This window comes from Colletotrichum aenigma (genome assembly GCF_013390185.1).
Source record: "Colletotrichum aenigma strain Cg56 chromosome Unknown KSG_Cg56_contig04, whole genome shotgun sequence".
NCBI lineage: Eukaryota > Fungi > Ascomycota > Sordariomycetes > Glomerellales > Glomerellaceae > Colletotrichum > Colletotrichum aenigma.
The window spans coordinates 4,303,474-4,327,384 of NW_023500910.1; the positions used below are offsets into that span (position 1 = coordinate 4,303,474).

The 23,911-nt window shown below is 54.8% G+C and overlaps 9 protein-coding genes across 9 annotated transcripts; 5 read left to right on the forward strand and 4 right to left on the reverse strand.

The window, feature by feature from the left end:
• Positions 1-949: 949 nt before the first annotated feature.
• On the forward strand, positions 950-1,817 carry CGCA056_v006983 (Protein AF-9-like protein; the record flags this gene model as incomplete). The annotated part of the gene is made up of 2 exons (XM_037322232.1): positions 950-1,190; positions 1,249-1,817. The coding sequence occupies 2 exons, from the start codon at positions 950-952 to the stop codon at positions 1,815-1,817; spliced, it is 810 nt and encodes a 269-aa protein (XP_037179530.1).
• A 1,724-nt stretch (positions 1,818-3,541) lies between these two features.
• Positions 3,542-5,692, reverse strand: MDM34 (Mitochondrial distribution and morphology protein 34; the record flags this gene model as incomplete). Its single annotated transcript, XM_037322233.1, has 2 exons — positions 3,542-4,918; positions 5,426-5,692. 2 exons carry the CDS (start codon positions 5,690-5,692, stop codon positions 3,542-3,544), a joined length of 1,644 nt encoding a protein of 547 aa, XP_037179531.1.
• A 3,283-nt stretch (positions 5,693-8,975) lies between these two features.
• On the forward strand, positions 8,976-10,248 carry CGCA056_v006985 (uncharacterized protein; the record flags this gene model as incomplete). The annotated part of the gene is made up of 2 exons (XM_037322234.1): positions 8,976-9,171; positions 9,224-10,248. 2 exons carry the CDS (start codon positions 8,976-8,978, stop codon positions 10,246-10,248), a joined length of 1,221 nt encoding a protein of 406 aa, XP_037179532.1.
• Positions 10,249-10,637: 389 nt separating this feature from the next.
• CGCA056_v006986 (uncharacterized protein) lies at positions 10,638-11,489 on the forward strand (the record flags this gene model as incomplete). The annotated part of the gene is made up of 1 exon (XM_037322235.1): positions 10,638-11,489. The coding sequence occupies one exon, from the start codon at positions 10,638-10,640 to the stop codon at positions 11,487-11,489; it is 852 nt and encodes a 283-aa protein (XP_037179533.1).
• Positions 11,490-11,669: 180 nt separating this feature from the next.
• Positions 11,670-13,113, reverse strand: FUN26 (Nucleoside transporter FUN26; the record flags this gene model as incomplete). The annotated part of the gene is made up of 2 exons (XM_037322236.1): positions 11,670-12,867; positions 12,929-13,113. The coding sequence occupies 2 exons, from the start codon at positions 13,111-13,113 to the stop codon at positions 11,670-11,672; spliced, it is 1,383 nt and encodes a 460-aa protein (XP_037179534.1).
• A 3,174-nt stretch (positions 13,114-16,287) lies between these two features.
• CXT1-3 (Beta-1,2-xylosyltransferase 1) lies at positions 16,288-18,224 on the forward strand (the record flags this gene model as incomplete). The annotated part of the gene is made up of 2 exons (XM_037322237.1): positions 16,288-18,077; positions 18,149-18,224. The coding sequence occupies 2 exons, from the start codon at positions 16,288-16,290 to the stop codon at positions 18,222-18,224; spliced, it is 1,866 nt and encodes a 621-aa protein (XP_037179535.1).
• A 579-nt stretch (positions 18,225-18,803) lies between these two features.
• CGCA056_v006989 (RNA polymerase II-associated protein 1-like protein) lies at positions 18,804-20,259 on the reverse strand (the record flags this gene model as incomplete). The annotated part of the gene is made up of 2 exons (XM_037322238.1): positions 18,804-19,936; positions 19,989-20,259. 2 exons carry the CDS (start codon positions 20,257-20,259, stop codon positions 18,804-18,806), a joined length of 1,404 nt encoding a protein of 467 aa, XP_037179536.1.
• A 653-nt stretch (positions 20,260-20,912) lies between these two features.
• Positions 20,913-21,608, reverse strand: Rer1 (the record flags this gene model as incomplete). Its single annotated transcript, XM_037322239.1, has 3 exons — positions 20,913-21,001; positions 21,062-21,479; positions 21,540-21,608. The coding sequence occupies 3 exons, from the start codon at positions 21,606-21,608 to the stop codon at positions 20,913-20,915; spliced, it is 576 nt and encodes a 191-aa protein (XP_037180169.1).
• An 864-nt stretch (positions 21,609-22,472) lies between these two features.
• Positions 22,473-23,402, forward strand: CGCA056_v006991 (putative enoyl-CoA hydratase; the record flags this gene model as incomplete). Its single annotated transcript, XM_037322240.1, has 2 exons — positions 22,473-22,608; positions 22,672-23,402. The coding sequence occupies 2 exons, from the start codon at positions 22,473-22,475 to the stop codon at positions 23,400-23,402; spliced, it is 867 nt and encodes a 288-aa protein (XP_037180168.1).
• Positions 23,403-23,911: the final 509 nt, after the last annotated feature.

Here is a 23,911-nt window from a genome sequence, read left to right on the forward strand (position 1 = left end):
AGCTCCCCATTGAAATCTTCCAGGGTCTTGACGCAGGCGTGCGCTTACAGGGGTGCGCAGCTACATTGGAGCTTGTCATTGGCCAGACCCGATTCGCGTTGGCTGCGTCCACTGTGCCTGAGCTTGGAATATTCCATCCATGGGACGGACGTACCAGACTAGAAGGAATGCACCAGACACATCAGACCAATGAGTGTATACTGAGGTATTCGAAGCATCCCGAAAGAAAGATCTCAATACTTCGTCCAGACGCTTCTTTTTCTTTAACTATTATCACTTTGTAGAAAGTCATTGACCGGTTCTCGATTCCAGTGGAGACTCGTCTATGACCTCATAACCAGCGCTGGATGCCAAGCTTAGTGTAGAAATTGAGTACCTCTCCGGATTGTACTCCAGTTCTGTCCTTCGGGCGGTCAGTAATTTCAACCTTTCACTTTGTGCATTCTGCGTTACACAAGATCTTGTGGGTTAGTTCCCTGTAAGTGCATTTCTAGATATATGTCACACGCCTTCAGAAGGTCGCAGACAAACACACAGGAAATGTAGTAAAAAAAAAGGCGGACTCATGAAAACAGCCAAAAGTCCGGTTCGATCGAACCTGCGAACTCCATTGCCTTTTGCATGATACCCTTATTTCCTGACTTGCCGCTGGATGAAAGACGGCATCGCGTCAGAGTTTCCTAGACTCGGCAACAGATTCGATGGGGAAAAAGCGAGGGGTGGTATTTCTGGCCCACTTTAAAGTTGCGCACCTGTAAGGCTACCTGAAGGTACTTACCTTGTCTTTCTTCGCCTTGGGGCGCGACTGCAGAAACCATTCTTGCGACAACTCATTTTCCACCATGTACATCTTCGAACACCAACTTTAACGACAACGATTGTCTCCTTAATACTGTATCGTCACACAAGACATATCAATCCATCCGAGTATTCCGCAAAAACCGCAAAGATGGCGCCGCCCAGCAGCCTCGGTAAACGCGTCAAGGGCACCCAGATCAAGCGTTCCTTCATCTACGGAACCACTGCCCGACCCTTCGATCCCGAGCGCAATCCGAAGCCAGAGGGCGTCCCAGACGACCACACCCACTCATGGGAGGTCTTTGTAAAGGGTATTGACGACACAGACATTACCTACTGGCTTAGAAGAGTCCAGTTCAAGTTACATGAGTCCATCCCCAACCACGTGCGGAGTGCGTTCCCCCCTTCGCCTTTCCTACTAGGCTGCGAACCTTGCTAACCTCAACGAAGTGATCGACGGCGAACCCGGAAAACCCTTCATCATCCATGAGACCGGATGGGGAGAATTCGAGATCACAATTAAGATGTACTACGTGACCGAGTCCGGCGAGAAGCCCCAAACTCTGTACCACAATCTCCGCTTGCACCCCTTCGGTAGGACCGATGCCGAGAAGGAACAGATGGCCCGCCAGAACAATGGTGAGATTACCGCCTGGAACTACGAAGAGCAGCTCTTCAATGAGCCTTACGAAGCCTTCTACGAGATCCTCACCTCTGGAGCTACTCCAAAGGGCCATCCTGTTGGGAAGGGCGGCAAGGGGAAGAACAAGCCGATTCCTCCTCTGCCTGAGAAGACGTCTAACGTACAAGTTTCCTGGGAGCGGAGTTCCCTTCTGCCCGCGGTAAATAAGCCAGGACAGCCCTTCAGTCTCGAGACGGAGCAGATCGAGGTTAAGAAACTCGCAGAGGCCAAGGACAAGGTCCAGAAGATGGCCGAGAAACAGCTCGAGATTCTTAAGGAGAGGGAAGCATTACTTGCCAAGCTCAAAGCCGAGAACGCTGCTGCTGCGAGCAGCTAGAAGCCGCCCAGCGCAAAAAACAAGGGGCTCTTTAGGAAACGACGCAAGACCGACGAAGCCCAACGAAAGCAAGACGAAAAGAAGGTACAGGAAGCGAAGCAAAATCTGCGGAAGATCCTCGACTCCTAGATTGAAGCTGTTGCTGCCGCAGTGGACAGCAATATCCTGTGCCCGCAGTTCGATTACTCTGTGGCACTCGCGTCTTGCGGCGACAGCGAGGCTGACCCGTGGGAGTTAGGCGTCCTTGACGTGGCCCAGAACTTCGTACTCGACAGTATTCATGACTATGCGGCAGCCCGTTGGCCTCATGGGCTGAAGAGACATTTATATCTTGAAGCACTATTGGACGAGCATCAACAAGGATGTGCCCGTTTCTGGAAGAAGATACTTGACAGCAAAATCCGGCGGATGCTGGACAGTGCGGTTGACCACGAGGAGCAGGGCGACCACCATCTGCCACGGGGTGAAACCTCCGAGCAGCAGCCCATCGCTCCAGCTGAAATGTCACAATCTCTTGCACCTGAGACCGTAAAATATTTACGGACGGTGTCATCTCAAGCTCTGTCATACATGAGAAGTTGCGGCAGCCAGCCTGACAACAGAAGTCAAACCCGACTCTTGACAGCACATGATGTGCCTGGGCCTTCTGCAACGCGTCATTTTCCGTATCCTGCGCACTCGAACATCGAACGACGTCGTCCTGAGGTTCGTACATCGCCGTTGAAGCGATGCATCTCAATGGAAGAAGTCGAGTTGTCGAACAAAAAGGCAAAGATCGAGTAGTCGTCACAGGCTGAGCATACAAATAGGTTCGGCTTAGCTTGTCGATGTTTAATGGTGTGGCGAATCAAGGTGTATCGATAGCATGCTTCACATACGCAATTGAGAAAACAGTACTATGCTTAGAAGATGGGAGTTTGATTCTTCCGACATGTCTAACTGACATGCCTTTCGCCATGGGTCTCTCTGTCGAGCCAGGCTTTCGCGCAAAAAAAGATACTCAATGTCTGTCCGCAGATTCCGTCTGACCCCCTTTTCCCCGCTCTTTCGAATGATATCAATGTGATTTCCTCTCCTGGTCTGCAGCAGCGGCTCCTTCCTGCTTTTGTTCCACCTCCTCTCTCTGTCTATCCGTCCCCCGCGGACGTGACTCTGTGCATATAATTCCATGACAAAAGAAAAGGGTGTAAAGTTTGGTATGTATGCGTACGCGCCTTTTCGAGGACGTCGCTAAAAATGGGCTGATGATGCCGTGATAAGGTAGTAGCAGCAGCCGTAAAGTTTGGTGTGTCTCTAAAAGACTGCCGTTCGTCATGTCATCAGTTCAGTCGTGGTTGGTGGCCCCCCGAATCCCAACCCAAAGAATCCAAAAAGCGCAAAACAAATTCGACGATGAAGGGGGGGGGAGCCGTGGTTTCTCCAATCTTTGTTTTCCCCGTCGTCGACAAAACAAGCATTCTTTTTTTATGATCCCCTCCCTTGTCCTGTCGAACGCCATGCGGATATACACATTAACACTAAAGCAATCAATGGTTTGGCAGAGCCTTTTGTGTTGTCTCCGCTTGAAAAAAGGGAAAAAAGAGAGAAGCTCCCCAAACGCCTTGCGAGGAGAAGTCGATGGGACAGACGGTAAGGAAAATGCAAAATCCAGCAGGGTGGATGGGTAGGTGGTGATCTTTGTACGGTCATACGTTATGTTCACCTGCTATGCGCAGGTCTGTTGTTTAGGTTGAGGCTTCGTAGGCCGGAGGGGGAACATCCTCCCTCTCGTCCCACATGCCTTGCTGCTGACGGTTCTTCTCGTCGTAGACACGGCGAGCAATCTCTCCAGCCATCTTCATGATCCAGGCCTGCTCGTACACAGTCGAGTTCTCGCCAGCAACGCCCTTCTCATTGGGATAAGTCCGAGCCTTGTCGGCTGGCTGTTGGGCCGTCGGAGTAGTCTCCACATTGAGGGCGCTATCGAGTTTGATAGGCGCACTGAGAGCCTCGGTGGGCGGAGCGTAGAAGTTGGGCTGCAAAGGAGGCCGGGAGTGGAGTTGGGGTCTCTCGACGGGGCTGAAGCGGACCTTGCTCGGCGTGGAATTGGCCAGCTCTGCCAGGGCCTCCTCCTGTTCAGGATCCTCCGCAATGGAGCAGGATGTGAGGGGTTCGGTCGAAGGGCCTGCCACGGAAGCAGAATCAGACGCTATATCCGAGTAAGTGTCGCTTGCCTCTGGTGTGGACGCCTCGCTGTGGGTGCGACGGAGGTTGACGACTCTGTTCTTCTTCTTCCGGCCTGCATACGATTTCGATCTAATGCCAGCTCCCAGAGACAGTCCGGTGGTCGCCGAGTTAAGGCTCACCATGGACGGCCGGGATGGCAGGTGACCATGAGCTGCGCTACCTGTGTCAGAGAATGTGTACGTGGTCGACGTCCCAGCGAACGAGTTCGTCTTGGACAAGCTAGGGGTCGCGGTTGGCGGGGTACTGTTTGGTTCAGACGCTGCAGGTCTGGTCCAAGCCCTGAAAACTACATCGCGGATACCCGGCGTGAAGAGGGAGCAGGTGCGATGAGAGTCGTTCAGTGCAGCTAGTCTCAGCAGGTTCTTCTGCGAGAAAAGTGATTGGACCTCTGGGCCGCCCTCTAACGATAGTGACGACACGTCGTTCGCATCGAGCAGGTTGCCATTCGCGTCCACGGGGTCTAATGGGGGGCTAGCCAAGGGGTCCACTACGGTCTCATCAGTGTTCTCCTTGGACGCATCCTCGTCCTTTGGTACTGCATCGGGGCACCACAGGCGGAGAGACAGGCGGTGAATGATGGCGGGGAGCTCGTCCATCATCAGATTCCTCAATTGGGCCTCGATAGTCCGCTGCAGATAATCGCGCACAAACTGGATCGAATCAAAGGTCGAGGAGACCTTAAGCGATTCTAGCGGGTCGTTCCGGAAAACCAGGGTGAGCCCCTTCGTCCTGGAAAACACCAAGATGATGAAAGCCGAGAGCTTGATCTCGGACAAGGTGATTGACAGCGGGATTGTCAACCCCGATGCCGCCGCCAATGGCTGGGGCGATGTGAAGCTTGGCTTAGAAGATAGGTAGGTATTCAGTGGATTTGCCTGTTTGTTGATATATTAGCCACTGCTATGACGCACGTTCCAATTTGGTAGGTCCATAGAGAGGTTAAGGACGCGCATCCCAGCAAGGCAATTTCAGCATCAATGCAAGGACGCGGGTAGGGACGAAATGTTTGATGAGTAAAAAACAAACACCGGGATGTTTGGGCTAAGTGCCGAGGGGTAGGCGAGGAAAGTTGGGCAGTCTGGTAACCGAGCTCATTGACGATGTTTTTGGAGCAGCGTCATCGAGTCCCGGCTATGTGGTCGTTGGCGGGGCTCGCGGTCATTCCAAGCACTGGCATGGGAATGGCATCGCGATTGAAAATACTCGATGCAACGAAGTCGCGCTGGAACGGGGATGCGTCGGGGTTGAATTTGTGCATGTTCGTCGGGGTGCGGCATTGGTGAAGTCATTGCCGCGGCCGCGGCACCGAGCTTCGCCTCCAAAGCTGCGGGTGCAGGGAAGGCGGGAGAAAAAAAGCCACCAGAAAAAAAAAATCGGCATACCTGAACCCGGGTCTTCAACGTCAGGAAGGCGTCGCCAGAATAGCACATTTTGAATATTCCTCGGAATCTGTCCTCCGCAATGTCGCCAATCTCAAGAATCTCCAGCTCGGGGGGCACAGAGCCCAGGTTGAACTCGGTAACGAGGATGTCATCGACGATAATCGGCGGCTTCGGAGACTTGTTCAGGGCAGTTGTGAGCATCTCGCGGGCGCGCTGATAGAACTCGGCGTCGGCCGTCAGCGGCGACCAGTTGAAGTTGAAGGCCATGTTGAAATGGCGTTAACTGCGGCCAACCATCGAAGGGTGATTTGGTGTAGGCCGTTCGGCCGAGTAAAAGTAGGACGAAGTCGATCGGAGGGGGTCGCTATGAAATCGTCATTCGACGGAAAGAGCTCTTGAGCTTTGTTCGCAACGGTTTGTCGGGAGGGATAAAGGACGGACACGTTGAGGAGCAAGGCAATTAGAAGGCGAGAGTCCGGGGAAGAGCAGCGGGATAATATGGGGTGAGTGGGAGGAGAAGGAGGGTTGGTTTGGCGAGGAGGCAGGTCTTGGATGTAGATCGGGGCGAGCTCTGTGTGGTGGTGGTGGTGCGGTGCGTGTGTGCGTTTTCCTCCGAATGACGCTGGTCGGGTGCGCTACGAATACACTATTGTATTCGGGAGCGCCTCCCAGGTCGAGGGAATACTCGGAGGTAAGTGGTGCGGTGCGGGCTTAGCGTGAATTTTTTTTCCCTTCCCGCAAAATTTCTGATACTTGGGAAACCGGGTGCTGTGACTGGTCGACTCCTGCAGGTGTCGCGTGCAGGCAGGTCGACTGGGGTGGGGCGACAGAGGCGGTGGGCACCGTCGGCGCCCTGTGTGAGTGGTCGGCGCAACGGCTGCAGCGTGATGGGCGCCCCCAAGCCACGGTTAAGACAGGAGGAAGCCCTTCCAGTTGGTCTTCCAAGTTCCATCGGGGGAGGGGGGGGGGGTTCACACCTCAGTGTTTGGAGGGGTGTGCTCCACTTAATTACAGTGGTTGCAACCTGCTTGTCTGGCAGCCCGGCTGGCGCGTAGCACTGAGGGCAGGCAGTGTTTACAGGCCCGTCCCTAGGTGCGTTTTTGCTTGTGAGAAGGGCGGTATGAGTAAGGTAGGGGCGAATTGGCCATCATGCAAGTCACCCGAGGTTGGATTCTAAGACAACGGGCCAGACTAACATCTGCCATCTGCCATCTGGCGCACACCCAAGAGGCATATCGCAGCGGGCAGCATTGCGACGGAGAAAGAGCTAACAGAAGAGATCATGACGGTGGCCGATTTAGAGTTGGGCCTCGTTTCCCCAAGCGCGAACCGTATGGGGAACGGGGGGTCGCAGAGACTCTTCAGATCTGTCAAGCTAAAATCGAATCAGCCTTCTGGGACCGTTTGGCGAAACGAACCCGCCGATGGCATGGCATGGCTTCTTCCCATCGCATCCGCATCCGCACCCCGATCCCGCCGTGTTGGTTGGTGCCGGTGGCCGTTGCAGCCTTGGACCGGTCACGAGGGGTGGAGAGTCAGCAAAGATCGGACGACGTTGACAGACATGTGCTTGACATGATCCGACATCAGGGCACTTTACGCTCTAGGCACCGAAAAAGCATGAGATGACTTTGCAGGATTCTCGAAAACTGCCAAACTCCAGGAAACGCCGCCATCCCCTTTTGGTGGATGCATCTGCATGAAGGCTGAATCTGGAAATCAATTTGGCATGGGCTGGTTTGCTCCATCTCAGACCATGCTCTCTCTCCCCTCCTGCATCGTCATCTTCCGTCTCCTGGACTGGGGGATGAAGAGATGCGCTCCACGGCAATACTCCGTGTAATAATAGCAAGGCAGACGCCAGGCCGGGGAGGTGTTCGTGGCCCCTGTAGACTGCTGGAAGAAGGATCAAGGACATGGACAAATCACGTCCGACGATTCGCTCTCGGGTCTTGCAACCTGCCCGCCGTCCCGGCCATCCCTTGGCCCCGAGGCGATGACTCTCTTTCCCCTCCTTCTTGACCGTCGCCCAGTCCGACGCTTTCTTATCCCATCGAAACCTCCTGTCAGATCTGCTGCATTTCTCCCGTCACCCACGGCCCAATACGACCTGCTATCTACCTACTTTCAACGTCCAGCCAGTACCGCTCGTCCCTTTCCCCTCACTCTAGGCCACTCATCCAGCCACCAACGGCCCTGTCCTTGGATCTGCTCTCCGCAGTGGTCCGCTTATCGGTGGAAGGGAGCCAACGGGCGACGCCGCAAAGGAAGAAAACGACGCAATCCATGGATGCGTTCTGGGCCGCCGGTGGGGACTGACACGAGCGACCAACTGCACAGGCCATTCTCGGTCCTCCTCCGGCAGAGACCGGCCGGCACGGCGCCTCGCTTTTCTTGAGTGCTACCCAGATTGCCAGAGCTGAGGGCGTGCCTTGCTCTCGCCGCAGGAACTCATGTATGGAATGGAAGCATGTGCATGGGGCTGACGCTGTGTCGATGGAATAATTGGACCATCTTCCTACGTTTGCACCGTACTCGGCCCCTCAGTCTGCAACGGGAGGAGATGCGGTATCCAGTGATTTCCAGTCCACTAATAACGACGAGCCTCTCACGAGACTCTGGGGTAAATTTTAGCGAAAGTGAACAGCCTCACACGACTGCTCGCTCTGCACCGACCACTCGTCCCGTCCTGTTCAACGCCCAAAACATGACAAACACGCCAACGCCGACGCCTCCTTGCGGAAAGGGTGTCAGTCATTGGCCAACCCCTCAGCGCCTGCTGAACCAAGGAAGAGCCTGTCTGCTACGGTTGTGTCGACGGAAGCTCAGCTTGCCAGCGCCAAAAAAGCCAGCTTTCTGCTCCACTCCCGGAAGGGGAAAGTCTGTCGTCATCCTGGGATACCGCTGACTTCGCAAAGACAACAACAGTCCATGACAACAACTCCCTCGTTGCGCCGCAGCAACAAATCGCAGATGGAGACGTGTCGATACCGCTCCGAATTTGCTGAATCTATCCAGGAGGTGAAGTCGGGCCAGCCGCCGTCGCTTGCCGTTCTCGCTGCCTTCGTCTTCGGCCCGAGGAGGACAGCCTAGGTTGGGTTGGGTTGGCTGACATCTGTGGTCTTACCTCACCAACGTATCCTGTGTCCATGCTGGATTGGACAAGATAGCAGGAAGATCCAGGTCGAGGTATCGTTTGGACGGGCAGTGTCGGCTCCGCATTTCACCTTCAGTCTTTTTCTACCTTAGTCCCACGGTTGGGAAGGACCTTCCACTACCCGAGCTGCCATATCCTCTCAACTTGAACCATCCACAATGGGCGTTGCTTCCTCCGTCCTGGGTAAAACATTCCTCAAAGCGGCCGCCACCTAGCCCCCAAAGTAGGTGGTTTCCTACGGTGTCTAGCTTTTAGCCTCCGGACTCTCCGTCTGGCATCGTTTTCCCGACAACATCATCTTGTTCTACGACAAAGATTTCGCCTTTATCAAAACCCCTAGACATCGCTTCACTGCCTTCTTATCTATCTATCACTACCACGACTACTATCGCGATGGTACTACCATTCGCCAACCGCCCGCCGTTCTCGTTTGAGGTGACCAGTGCCAAAGATACTAAGTATATTGGCCACTGGCTATATGTCGACTACGTCGCTGAGGGGGCTGCGAACGTCGTTTTCAAAACCCACTTGCCACCATATGCCGGAAAGCCCAACCCACGGGACAAGACCGATGAAGATCTCCTCAATAGTAAGTTATGGAAGCTGTTGCCTCCGCTCGCTTGTTATTGACTCGTTCACAGAACTTCTCTTGAGAGTGCCAAAGGCACCTAAAGATCCCAGCAAGCCGTACCTGAATGCAGGTTTGCAGGTGGGCTACCTCCAGCAGTTTATCCTGCCAATCTTCGACCACCGGCGTGACCTAGTTGTGGTGCACAGACTGGGGAAAGGCAACAAAGACATCATCATGAATATGGTCAACCATCTGAAGGCTTTGGATACCACGCCTCCCCCCAGACGGCCTGCCAAGTTTCGAGGGGACACAATCGAACCGGGTGAAGAATGTTTTGTCGCATTAGTTGAAGACATGCGACCGAGACCGGGTGAGCGCGCTGTCGAATTCAAGCCCAAGTGGCTGGCTCAGTCGCCGTCAGCACCTCCGGAAGCCAATACCTGCCGGTGTTGTGCTCTCGCATCCAAGAAGTACTACGACGCCAACAACCCCCAAACCGCCAATAAACCCAATCACAAGGTGGAAGGAGATGAGAAGACCAGCGATGACAAGGGCAAGGCCAAGGCCAAAGCCGAGATCAATTCTCCAATCAAGGAGCAGCGGCTGAGCCCGGACAACTACCCCTGCCCTCTCTGGCTCGACCCTGAGAGAGAGACACCTCCAGGCAAAGAATCCATCCGCGCTGCGGCAATCAAGAAGATCTTCAAGGACGATGAGAATTATGCTTGTCTGTACGAGCTCCTGAAGCAAAAGCCCACACTCAAGTTGTTGAAACAACATCAACTCTCCAAAGATCCACTCGGTCCTCTCAGACGAAAAAAAGACATTGCCGACGTCGATTATGGCATAGCCATGACGTTGAGGGACTGTTCTCTTTTCGTGCGATATCGTATGAAGAAAGAAAAGAAGAAAGACGGCACCGTGAAGGAATTGAAGGAAGTGGATGATGCGTCTTTCGAAGCAAAGCTGGCTGACCTGGACTGGAAGAACATTGAGTGGAAATTTGACGAGTGGCGCGCAAAGGAGCTCGCCCTCGTCGAAGGGGAGTGGTATACTGGCCGTGGCCAGATGAGGAACTGCGCGCTCTGGAACTGAGGAGCTCGACACTCAGGAGCCCTCTCCTCTGTAAAACAGTGTATAATTAGCAAGTACAACAGTGTAATGTAATTCAGACGCAAAGGCCGATGCGGCCCGTACACATCCTTGATGAGGAGACGAGACTGGTCGTGATGCCATGATATTTCTGGGACAACCAGCAAGCCCCATAGATTAAGCTCAATTGCAAACTTCACACAAGGACCATCGCATGTTGATCTGATTAAATAAATTAAAATTGCCCACCTCGCATCCGGCCGGATCCAGCGGCACGACAACAAAATTGACTCGCGCGAGCAAAATAATAAAAAAACGAGCCATGGAGTAGAAATCATCATCAACGTCGCATTCTTCATGCCATATCACCAGCAAGCGACACGCACATCGACATGCGCTCCGCACGAGTAGACGTCGAAGCCGCGTTGGCCGCATACCGCTCGCGCGTGGCATCCCGCAACCGCCAGGTCCTGGAGGTCTACGTGCCCTTCATCGCGGCCGCGGAAACGGACCTCGACGACGGCGAGGACCTGGACCGGCTCCGGATGGAGAGCCTGCGGGGCCTATTGTCTGCGGACGAGGAGTGCTTCGCGGAGCTGGGGATCTCGACGCCGGGGGATGTGTTGGACAGGTATGAGGCGCTGGTGCCGCGGTTGGGGCTCGACGGGGTCACGTCGCCACAGGCGCGGGAGGGGATGAGGAGCAAGATGTGGGGGGAGTATTTTGACGTCGTGCTGAGGGAGCTGAGGAGGACGTGTCTGGAGGAGGTGTGGGAGAGCATTGGCGTGCCTGAGGAGCTTCGAGTCCTAGCGGAGGAGGTTGATGCGGTGGGCGGGCCTGGGCTCGCGAAGGACCGGACTGCGTTCTTCTGGTGGGGATTAAGGGACAGGCTTTGGGGGACGGCGGCGGCGGGGAGGGAGTTTGAGCGCAGGACGGCGGAGAGGGTGATGATGCCGACGGAGGCGAAGCAGATGAGCGGGCTGGGGCCCGGGTGGGAGGTTGCTGGCGGGTGGGAGCTCGGGGAGGGGAAGGAGGAGGGGTGGTTTTGTGCGGTGTATTGCAGACGGGCTGGGGACGATAGAGGCTGGAGGTGGAGATATACCTTCGTGTCGCAGTGGGATTACTCTTCACGGGTGTTTGGATCGGTAGCGGAGTTCTTGGGATGGTATTGCACGTTTAATGAAGGAGAGCTGCCGAGGGTGGAAGAGTTGAACGCGGACGACATCTTGGCTGGTCTGTTCTGATTTTGGCACTTCATCCTAGGTATTCGTAATGTTTGTTATACCCGAAAGGAGTCGTTGCTCCTTGATGTAAGAATATGTTTCTATGTTGATATCAACAATCGTGATCTGTCATGCTATATGTGTATCCCGAAACTCCGTCCCAATTCAATAATGCATTAACCAAGTACGCCATAGTATCTCCTAAATACCAGCCGCCGAGAAGCTGAGGAGACTGCCCGTCGTCAGGCCAGCCACCAGACATAATCCCATGAATCCTCCCGTGGCCTCGCGCTCGCCGTCCTCGACCCATTCGCCGGCCGCCATCATGCAGCTCGAGCCGAGCCACCCGTTGGTTAGACCGAAGAAGAACTGAACGACGACGAGGTAGAAGAAGTCGCTGCTAATCACCGCACCACGGCCGCCAATGTTGCAGAGAAGGTACAGTGGTAGGAACCCGAGGCGGGCAAGACTCACGCCAAAGAGGGCTGCGGGGCGATGGCGTAGGGAGAATGGTAGGATGGTGGCCATGCGTCCGGACAAGTCTCCCAAGTTCCATGCGAAGAAAGCGAGGGGAATGAAGGCGGCCGGGCGGAAGAGAGTGCCAGCGGGGGACTTCTCGTCGCCCGGATACCGAACGGAGAGAATCTTGCCCGTGAAGACAGGGAAGAACATTGCGACGGAGAAGCACATGAAGATTGCGCCGGCAAGCCAGTGGAGCTTCTTGAGCAGCCGGAAGGGGGAGACGACCTTGCGGGCGGCGCGCTCGGCTTCCTGCACGGAGTTGAGGGACTCGGCCATGTTTTCGACCATGCGGGCTTCGATGATGTGGTTGTGGCGGCGGACGAGGGGGATGAAGGCAACGAGGGCGGAGACTGAGACGGCCACGGCGGCGAGAAAGTAGACAAAGGCCGAGGAGCTGGACGCCTGGATCGCGTCTGTCTCGTTGGCGCTGTCCTTTTCTGGTACCGCAAGGACGGTTATGACTTGCGCGATTGGGGGCAGCACGCCTGCGACACCTTGGCCGGCCATGAGGGCCTGCATGTACTCCGGACGGTTGAAGGAGGCAGCGAAAGCGAAGGCGCCGTTTTGGATAAGACCTGTGGCCCAAGAGCTGGACGCTACCATGAACAAGATGAAGGCGAGGTAGGCTCCCGGGGTGACGTCGAGGAACATCGACGTGGAGGCCGTGAGAAGGGAGAAGATTCCCGTGTTGAGGACCAGGGCGAGGTTGATACGGAAGGGGTATGAGGCGCTATATTGGATGTTCGTGAGAATGAGCATCGCGGTGAGGTTGGTCACGGTCGATACGGTGAGGATCGCGGATTGGAAGTTCTGTTGGATCCAAACGTCGGACTGAAAGCGGACCTGGAAGTAGGGAGCGGCGGCGAGAAACATGTTCCTGTGGACCGTTAGAGTGCTGTTCTGGACACTATTCAGAAGACGACGGGAGGATGCCGTACCATGCCCACAACATCGCCATACCCAGCCAGGCGAACATCAAGTACTCTGTCCATGAGAAGGGCACCTCTTCTTGACCCTCCAACAACGCAGAGCCCTCGAGCTCGCGGCCTTCCTCTGCTAAGGGCTCATATTCTTCGCGATCGGGCTTGCTGGACTTGCCCAGGTATTCTCGAATGCGGTCCATCATCACTGCTCGGCCCTGTCGGCTGTTTCGATGTCGGAGAACGAGTGTTCGAACAAGCTCGGCGTTTGGGTATGGCGAGGAGCTTCGAGTCGCCGGCAGTAGAGTGCTAGATCAGATTTGACCTGTTTCTGTGCTGGAAGAGCAACGGAGCGTTACGTTTCGGTGTCGAAGGAAGTCAGGTCGCGCCCGGCGCCGAGGTTCGGGGTTGTCGCCGTTGGGGACCCAGTCAATGCCCCATCCGTCGCTCGTCCAGGTGCGGATCGGTCGGCCACTCAGTATTCCCTGACAATAGACGGACTCTGATCCAGATGCGTTGGGCACGAGGACAAGCGGGTTCCGTTGGGTAGGCGTGTGTTGTCTTGAGGTCGGAGACAAGCAATCATGTGCCGTGTTCACCAGATCGTCCGTCGTCCACTCAGATGGGGAATGAAATCGATGACCACGCGCCGTGCAGCTAGATCTGGGGTACGGGTTGGTCGGGCGTGGGGGGCTGGTTGATTACCTCAGCAGGATCTTGCGGTAGCCTAACGGGTGCATGTAGAAGCACCTGGAGATCTGACAAGCCTCACCCCTGGAAGGATCTCAATCTTAATTTACTCGAACGAACTGCTGTTCACGTCGTTTCTCAACGACATCTTGACCAATCTGGTCGACGAATTTCAGTTGCTCTGCACCAAACTCCGGGATTGAGACATACCGAATTCGAAGTTCTTTGGGGTGATTGCTTCCGATTTACACGCAGTTCAGGGTTTGATAAATGAGTCTCGTCAGTGTGAGACTTATCTGTGTCGACGTACCAAATCCGAAGTTGAGCGGGCCACCACGAGCTTCATCTCACTTCAAACCTCCAAGCATGATATTCATTATCGTGGATGCGATGTGCTCAAAGTTGCTGCCAAATCAATGCCGAGTGCTTCACATAGTACATGGGTTGCTTTGCTGATTTAGGCTACGTACTAGTCATCTAGGATAAGTGCCACTTGCTGGAGCTCGGAAATTTAATTGAAGCTTAATCCAAGAGACGGACCACATTCTTTGTGCCCATGGCGCTGTACTCCCCGTACTGAAATGGCTTGAGGTCATGGTTACAACTCCAGTGACGACGAGAACGACTGTGATGGAGACGACGATGATAGTAGAGACGATGTTGGAGATGAGAATAGAGCCTGCAGGAAATAGATTCCATAGCATACCTAGTAAATATAGGAGATCTCCAACTGTTTCCACGTCTATGCTCCTGCGCCTGGATCCGCTAGAAACGCGGACATCGCAGGTAGGAGCAACCTGCTGGCCTCCATGCTATCCTGCCGTACGTGAGCACACCCGGTAGGGTTTATCTTTGTCTCCCGTCTCGTGCTCTTCACCCAAGCCCGCAAGGCCAAGTGGTCTAGTGGTTAACGACTCGTCCCGTTGATTCAGAACTTGGTAGAAATTCATACTGACGTCCTCTAGAATTTCGTAGGGTAGCGGTTCGATTCCGCTCCTGAGCTTTTTATTTCATTTTATCTTTCAGGCTCGTCTCTTGCGAGATTTCTATCCCCTGCTCCCTGGGCTTCTCATATGCAGGATATGCGTGCACAAGACCTGGCGATGGTCTCGGTGAGCACTGTCGAATGTTCCATCACCAGCTTCACCTTAATCCCTAACTGGCAACAGGCTCCAGGAGGCCCATTCTGCGACCTACACGTGATAGTTAAGCGATGCAATGCAAGTATGTTTTGCATATTTGCGATATCTCAATAGCAATTTTGCTCCGCTTCGAGTTTTTATCGCACCAAAGTGCTCTCCACGTGATGCTGTTTTGATGCGACGCAGGTATGTCGTGCATTCTTTTTTTGACCGCCATCTCAGTGTACTCTTTCTGAGGCCTCACCGACCCGCTCACCGAGAAAATTTCAATCACTCAAACCGTTAGCTGCTTCGAGTATCGAAAATGAGGCGGAATGGGCATATTTGGTCGTAAGAAAAGCAACCGCAAGCCTCACGTTAGGTATGCATCAGACAGCCCCAACCCCACGGAGCTTTTCTTCTTCCCTACGTAGCACACGGATGCTATGCACTGGCTCCAGAAACCCAGATAAGACCAGTACCGCAGTAATATCGGAGGGTTACAGCGGAAAGCTTGACTTTGCTTTAATTCTTCTCGGATCAACAGAGCCAATACGTATGTGCTCCCAATCTACGAGGTAAAAACTCCCGAAGTAGTGGTCGCGGACGTTTTTCGGTACCAACGCATCCACACTTCCTCGAATCTGGAATTGCCGTTGAAGAGAGAAGATGTGCAGAGACATGTCTCTCGACACCCAGCCACAATATCTAATTTGCGCCAAAACCTTGGCCAAGAACTTGATGGGCCAAGACCAGCAGCTGCATATTCGTAGCGACATACATAAGCAGGCTGGGTATATAGATAATCAGATCATGCGTGAGTTTGAATAGCGAATAAGAAATCCCCAGCCGTCTTTCTGCATGTCATTTTCTGGATTAGCTTAATTTAAGAAGCACATCCATAGTTGCGGGCGAGATTCCGGCAGGCTGGGTGTGTTGTTGATTGCCTTGCTCAAAGAAGGTCGATATGGCCCTTTGGCCGATGTCTCAACGCTACATGGCAAGATGCATTCCACTAACCTTACCGAGTAGAACTCGACCAAATCAAGCTTTCATAGATGGGACTCGTGTCATTCCCAAAGGGATCCTGAGTCTGTGATGATCTAGACCAGAACTCTGGGTGGCTAGTGGTGTCCAATTACGACCCCTGTCGCTCTTGGCACGACGCCACTGGACGGATGAACGCGTTCCAATCTGGGCGCTCTTCAGGCGATCTTTTAGGGGCATGTCAATCGCAGACCTGCCAACTTAGCGTCCGCCCGGCCCAGAAGCGAGCTGGAAGGTTTGGTGGCAGCAGCACCTCCAGGACCACAGCAATACCTCCACTAGCACTTGAGCAATAGGACAGACTCATCCAGCTTGTTGCACCAACGTCAACGCATACGCGGCTGCACTTTTTGGCGCAACGTCTTTTCTTCTTCATGCGATGAGGTATTGATTTGTCTGTCTTACCCCCCCTCCCACCTTCGCTTCCAACGGCGCAGTCCTTCCTGCGCACAACTTCCCCGAAGTCAGTCGGAATAGCCTCGACGTAGCCCGCTGCGAGGGGCAGGCTACATCATCACCATGCGCCGTCGCCAATGGACGGCCCTTGGCCTCGTCGCCTTCGTTACCATCTGCCTATTCTCATTATTCAGATTGCCGCCAGACCAGCGACCGATATCGACGTCACCCCTCTCCAACAACCCTCCTCCACCCGCGCCAGAAGCTGCGAAGCCACCACCCGTTGACGATGGACCTGGCTACCTGGGCCCCCCTCCCGATAGACGGCCCAAGCCGGCGACAGGCACTGCCTCGCACCCGATGTGGCACCTCATGACCGACGCCGAGAAGGACTTCCAGACGACGCTCAAGAGGCAGTCCAAGACCCTCGAGGATGCCGTCGCCGAGTACAAGAGACGTTATGGCATCCCGCCGCCGCCCAACTTCGACAAGTGGTTCGAGTTCGCAAAGGCCAACGGCGTTCAGCTCATTGACGAATTCGACATGATACATGAGATGCTCACGCCCTTCTGGGGCCTGAAGCCGAAAACGATACGGGAGCGTGCGAGAGAAGCCCTTGGCTTCGACAACAAGCTGTTGGGCCTGCTGATTCGCGACCACAAGATATCGCACATCCAGGGTGGACAGGACTGGCAGCGCGAGGCAACCGCAGGCATGATTGAGAAGTTCATCCAGTGGCTGCCCAGCATGGACCTAGCCTTCAACATCCACGACGAGCCGCGCGTTGTGGTGCCACATGAAGACTTGGCTCGCCTCGTCAAGAGGGCCAAAGATGTGAATATGCCCAAGGCGAACTCATCCCCGAACCCGTCCAACACCTTCACAAAGCGACACGGAGACCTGAGCGAAGGCAAGATCATCGAGGAGTATAAGCGCACCCGGTTCAACGTCTTCGCCCACCAGCCGACTTGGACTCACTCCCGCATGTCATGCCCGCCCGACAGCCCCTCGCGCGGTCTCGAAGAGGACGAACTGTCAGACGACCTGAGCAAGTACGGCGTCAGTGAGCTCGGCTTCATTTACAACATCACTGCCATGTCAGACATCTGTCTCTCCCCTTCGCTGGGTGAAACGTTCGGCTTCTTCGACCGACCCAACGCCTACAACATCGTCCACGACTTGTTCCCCATCTTCTCCCAGTCAAAGATCTCCTCCTACAACGACATTTTGTATCCGTCTCCGTGGTACTGGTACAAAAAGGTCGCCTACGATGAGTCCAAGGATATGCCATGGGAGCAGAAGGAAGACCGCCTCTACTGGCGCGGCTCAACCACAGGTGGCTTCTCTCGCAACGGCGGTTGGCGCCGGCAGCACCGTCAGCACTTTGTTCAAAAGATCAACGCCGCCGACCAGGCAAAGGTCTATATCAACCGCGGCGACGAGAAGAACCCCAAGTGGGAGGTGAAGCAGGTCCCCCGCGGCGACTACCGCGACATCATCGACGTCTACTTCTCCCACGTCGGCCAATGTGACCCCGGCGACTGCGACGCCCAGAAGGAATTCTTCAAGATCCAGGGCCACGCCGAGCAGCAGGATGCCTGGAAGTACAAGTACCTCCTCGACATGGACGGCAACGCCTTCTCGGGCCGTTTCTACGCCTTCCTGCAGTCCAAATCTCTAACCTTCAAGCTCGCCATCTTCCGCGAGTGGCATTTCGAGTGGCTGCGTCCCTGGGCGCATTACATCCCCATGAGCCTGCAGGGCGACGATTGGCTCGAGGCGGTGCGCTTCTTTGGAGACGGCGCCTTGGGACGCAATGAGGCGGAGCGCATGGCCATCAGCAGTAGCGACTGGGCGAACAAGGTTCTTCGCAAGGAGGACATGGAGGTTTGGTTCTTCCGCCTCTTGTTAGAGTCAGTTTCGCCCCTACCCACCCCTTACTCACACCCACGCAATTCCCATCATGCTGACTTACTCATCACAGATACGGCCGCGTCACCGACGACCAAAGAGACACGATTGGTTTCTCAGCAGGAGGGGTTCCGCCGCTGCCAGCGTAGAAGTCTGTTTTGGCCTTGCTCTCTTGTCATTTTCTGTAGTGTTTTTTTTTTTTCATGGGCAACCCCCTAAAAACGGAGTTCGGTGGTATATGAAACGGGGTATGAAAGTCGTTACTGTAGAGGGCAACGTCCAACTATACCAGAAAGGCAAAGAGGAAATTTTGCTTGCTTGTGTTTTTTTCTCATGTTGCTCCGTCTCCTTTGTGGCACCTTTCTGTTCCTTCCAAGAAAATTGTATGATGAATTGGCGGGAACGAGGTAGAAAACCCACCCTCATGTTTTATAAACCCACCCAACGGATAGAAATTACAAAACCTAATCATGCCATGACGCGGCACTTGGGTTCAAAGCACTGATTACGATAGTGATGATACTGCTCGACATTTTTCTCATTTCCTGTTGTCCGGTCCCTTGTCTACTTGCCGTCTTTTAACTCCGCTTCACAAACTGCGCAGACTTGGCCCTTTAAGGAACTGAATGGTATTACAACACGCCCGTCCAGTTGAGCTGTGTCTGATCGCTTAGGTCATGAATCCTCAAATCCAATGGTGTCTCATGCCTTCCATGCTTTTTTACCCCCTAATCATCATCCTCTTCATCGCCGTCAGCATCCCTCTCAGGGCTGGGCGATGGAAGGGCAGCTTCCTCGCCATTGCCCTCGGCTCCTTCAGGTTCCTGGACCTCCTCCACGAAGCCAATCGGCTTCTCACGGTATCGCTTCATGTTCTCGGCGGTCGTACCCTTGGGGTCGCAGACGGAAATCTCAACTTCGTTGACGACCTGGGTGTCGTCCTCCACCTGGGTGAGAGTGCGTGCAATGTTCTTGGCACGTTGAGGGCGGATTTGGGTGCGTTGAATAACAGGGTAGTAGTAGGCGGCCTTCTGCCGGGTGCTGGTCGGCTCGTCGTTGAAGGCAAGGATGAGCTCCTCGTCGTACTTGGTGTTGTGGTCCAGCTCCGTTTCTTTGGTTGTCTCGTAGGCACGGAGACGCGAGAACTTGAAGCAACCGTCGGTGCCTTCGCTCTTATGTGTGTACAGAGAATCGTCGTCCTTATCGGGGTTCTCTGGATCAAACTTGGAGCGGAAGTTCTCAGCTGTGGAAACTGATGCGGGCAAGAAGAAGCTGTAGTCCATGAGGTTCTGGGGCTTGGGGTTGCGGGCGGGGTCGCGCTCGTGAGCCTCGACGGCGGCTTGGAATGCATCGTTCTCTTCACGGCTTCTGTCGAGGGGTCGCAGGAGACCGCTGAGGAGGCGGCGGTCGTACTTGTTGCCGCTCGCGACAGGGTTGGTGAGGAGCTTGACGGTGACGTAGGCGCCGGAGTCGGGGAGCGCGTCGTGATCGGGAAGGAGCTGGTGGGATGACATGAGGCGGACGTTGGGCTTGCTCGGGTGGCGATGACGGGTCGGGTTGCTGATGAAGCGCTCGGCGCTCTCGAAGCTCTTCTCGATCTTGCGTCTGATGGCAGCGGGAGAGTCCTTGTCAGGCTCCGGCGAACGACGCTTTTCGGGACGCTTGAGCTTGGGGTTTATAAAGGCGCCGGTCGCGCCGGCAGCCCCCTTTCGGGGCATCACGGAGGAGATGTATTCGGTTCTGCGAAGGAAAGAGACCGAGGCTTCGGTGCTGCTCTTGGCTCTGCCTAGTGTGGACAGCGGTCTGAGGAGTGGTCGATCATGGGGATGGACTTGAGGAGGGTGTGAAGGTGCTTGAATTGCTTCGAGAATGTCAGAAGGGCACTCGTGGAAGGGATCGTTCAGTACACTCACAGCTCTCGTCTCCGTCGAAGATACCTGGCATGCCAACCAGGTCCAGGGGCATGCCCAGTTCCGCGTCGACCTCGATGTTCAACGGCTGCTCTCTGGCAAGACGCGATGCGAAGCCGGGCGTCGTATACTGGCCGCTGGCGAGTCCAGTGTTAGGAATGTCGAGCAGCTTCGGTGGATTGGGGGGCGGCGGTAGGGCATTGGAGTATCTGATTCTGGCGATGAAATCCTGATGGATCATGCGCTCGCCGCCGCGAGGCGCAGAGGAAGACATTTTGACGGTTGTTCAAAGCTCGGCTTGAATGCGAAATGTGCTCTCGTATCGAATTGACGTGTTGGGGGTTGAAAGGTGAGCTTGGTTGATTAGCGGAGGAGCGAAGTCGCGGTCGCGTTGACTGTTCGGGAGGAAGGTGCATCTGGCCCGGAAAAGTTCCACGAGGCTGAGCTGGGGGCACCTACCTCAATTGCGCCAACGCCCGGACCCAACGCCAACCAGGCCTTATCGACTTATCGGATGGACTCCCAGCAAACAGCTCGCAGTGGAAAATAGGCGATAACTATGAAGGGCAATAGACACTTTTTGTGTCTGTCTTATTACAATACGTAGTGTATGAGATGAACGATTCCCAAAGCAAGTCCATCATTCATCAATGGCGCAATGACTCCCGACCGAAGAGGAGCGCTTCCTTATGCGCCCTGCGTAGTTCGCCGTCGCAAGCATGCACTCATACCGACGCCAGTTCTATACGTACAATTTCCCCCGTCGTCACCGTCGTTGCTGTCCAGGCTCATCATGGATGATTCTGCATCCTCGTATCTGCCTTCTCATTCTGTCTATTCCGCGTGCCTAGACTTACACCTGCCAACGCCGCATTTAAGAGCGTGGCACCTGCATTTGCTCTACCGGTAGCGCCCACTAAACCTCCCCTACGAGTTGTTCTTGGCGGCGTAGTTCTTCTTGCCAAAAGTGAAGGGGACGTAGCGGTACTTGATCATGTGCTGAATCTGCTTGCGCACTAGAGAGGGGTCTGATCAGCTTTGCGCCAAGGGTATTTTGAGAGGGAGGAGACACGTACTCGTCAGGAAGAACAGGATGAACCAGTACATAACCAGAACGGGCCAGAAGACGGGGACGTTGAAGATCTCCCACCAACTGCAGAAGAAGGCGATGAGGATGGCGCGGGTGGCCCAGTACCAGAACTTGAACTCGGGAAGACGGCGGATAAAGGGCTTGAACTCCTCGTCCTGCTTGGTGGGGAGAATACCGACGCCTCCGTCTTCCATCTCATTGTCAAGCGCCTCGTTGGAAGGATCGAACTTGGGCTGGAGGAAGGCTAGGAAGAGGTTGAGGAGGTAGATGCCGAGAGCGTATGCGACAATGTACCAGCCTTGCGCGACGAAGACGCGGGCGAAGAAGACAAGGAGGCAGACGCCGGTACCGACCCATCTGTAGAGCACAAAGGGCGTTGACTGATCGAGGAGTGCTTGGTATTGCTGCGCGAAGGTTAGCTACTTGGTTGGGGAAACCACGAGGCTCGGGGAGGGCGTGCGTACTCTCTGGATCTTGGAGGTATGCGTAGTAACGGAGGAGAAAGGGGTCTGTTCTGGCTCCATGGTGTCCATCTTGGGCAGCTTGTCGTGGGTATGACCAGCTTTGAATCCGAAGAATATGTGTTGTTCCTGTTGTCGTGAGGGTTCGCCGATCAGAAGATGCGGTGCAGGTCGAGGATGATGGTACTACGGGGAAAAAAAGACCTGGCGCAGTCGCGATCTGTCCGGACGAATTTTTGGGTTGACTGGCGGGATCTCAGGAATAGCAGGTAGGTTCAGCCACGTAAGGCTTGTTCCCTAACAGCATAGGTGCACCAGTGATTGCGCAAAGCGGGAGGCACCCAACAGCTTGGCCCGAATCTTACCCGGTAGTTTAGCAACTCGCTCCAGTGATTGGGTCCCCTGGAAAATGGCAGGAAAGGCCCAGAACGAGCCCCTGTGGCGCAGTCTCCCTCCAAGCACGACACTTGGAGGAGGAGCTTGGAACACGGGTGGAGCAAATCTGAAGAAACGGGTCCTTTAACCAGGATGCTGCTCTCAGCGACGATAGCGACGATGACGCGGGGGGGCCTGTCATAGTGCACAGTCCGTGCTCCCATTGCGACCGACTGTATCCTCGGCCCCGGGGCACGGAGAGCCGATGCTTTCCAGCCTGAGCTCTACCTACCTACCTACCCACCAAAGTACTCGTACCCAGGGAGAGCTTTGAGGAGCTCGAGCTTGACTTTGACCTCTTACATCACTGTCACCACTTATCTCGGCCCTCACCTTTAAATCCGTTCCAATTGAAGCTGCCTTTCTCCGATTACATCTTCCGTCCGACTCTCTTCCTGAGTAATCAGCGTGACCAGTGTCTTATCCAGCATAAACGTCCGAACCAGTTGACGGTCTCGTGGTTCATCTGTATATCAAAGCCACGCCCGAAGCTCCGTCACCATGAACTCCTTCCGATACCTGCGGCCGATTGCCTCCCGATTGCAGGCCCCGACTCTGCCTAGGCTCGCCCGTGGTTATGCCAGCGGTTCGTACGAATACATCCAGGTCTCGAACCCGAAGCCCGGCGTTGGACAAGGTGAGTGCCCGCTCAGCCAGCTACGTTTCGCCTGTTCGTGATGCTTACACAGGTTCACAACAGTCACATTGAACCGACCCAAGGCACTGAACGCTTTATGCACTCCTCTCATTCAAGAGCTGAATGATGCCCTGAGAGCATTCAACGAAGCAGATGACACTTCCGTTATCATCCTCACGGGCTCGCAGAAGGCCTTCGCTGCTGGTGCCGACATCAAAGAGATGGCGCCCTTGACCTTCTCGGAGGCATACACCAAGTCCTTTATTGAATCTTGGTCGCTCCTCACCACTCAAGTCAAGAAGCCCATCATCGCAGCTGTTTCAGGCCACGCGCTCGGTGGAGGCTGTGAGCTGTCCATGATGTGCGACATTCTCTACTGCACCGAGAATGCCAACTTTGGCCAGCCCGAGATCAAGCTTGGTACCATTCCCGGTGCCGGAGGCAGTCAGCGACTGACCCGTGCCATTGGAAAGTCCAAGGCCATGGAGCTCATCCTGACCGGCAAGCCGTTCAGCGGTACTGATGCCGCTCAGTGGGGCCTGGCAGCAAAGGCTTTCCCCTCATATGAGATCTTGATGGAGGAGACGCTCAAGACCGCCGAGACGATTGCCGGCTACTCCCGAGTAGCCATCAACGCGTGCAAGGAGGTCGTGAACAAGAGCCAGGACCTGCCGCTGAGGGATGGCGTTGAGTTTGAGAGAAGGGTGTTCCACAGCTTGTTCGGAAGCAATGACCAAAAGGTCGGCATGAAGGCCTTTGCGGAGAAGAAGAAGGCGGAATGGACGCACTCTTGAGAAGTCGGGCAGGAGATGATCAATGTATGAGAGACGCGTATGAATCTGAGGAAGACAAAATGTCGTGCAACCGTCCTAGTTCGGTTCTTGGGGAAATCCGTTCGCTGTACTCGAGCGGGATATGTAATGCGAGCACAGTCAGCGCGTCGCCGAGCGTGCTTGGCCTCGCTCCTCCGGATGGTCTTGTCATCCGCCTCGGACAGGAAGGGCGGCATGTCCTGTTTCTAGGCTTCTCCGTGGAGAAACAACCAAATTATCGTCGACGTTGACTTACATTTTCGAAACAGCCGCAACGGATGCCCATCGCGAAAGATACTTTTGTTATGAGAGCGCTCACATGAACAGAAAGGCCCGCCAAAGTATGATGGTTTCGCAACACGAAATCGAGCCTGAAATTTACCAGTCTCGAGCCCATTGAGTTCGTATTCCCGTAAAGCTGCAGGGGGGTTACCTGTCTGAGAGATCTGGTGAAAGGGCTGCAGTGACCTCAGCTTAGTCTTAGACACGGC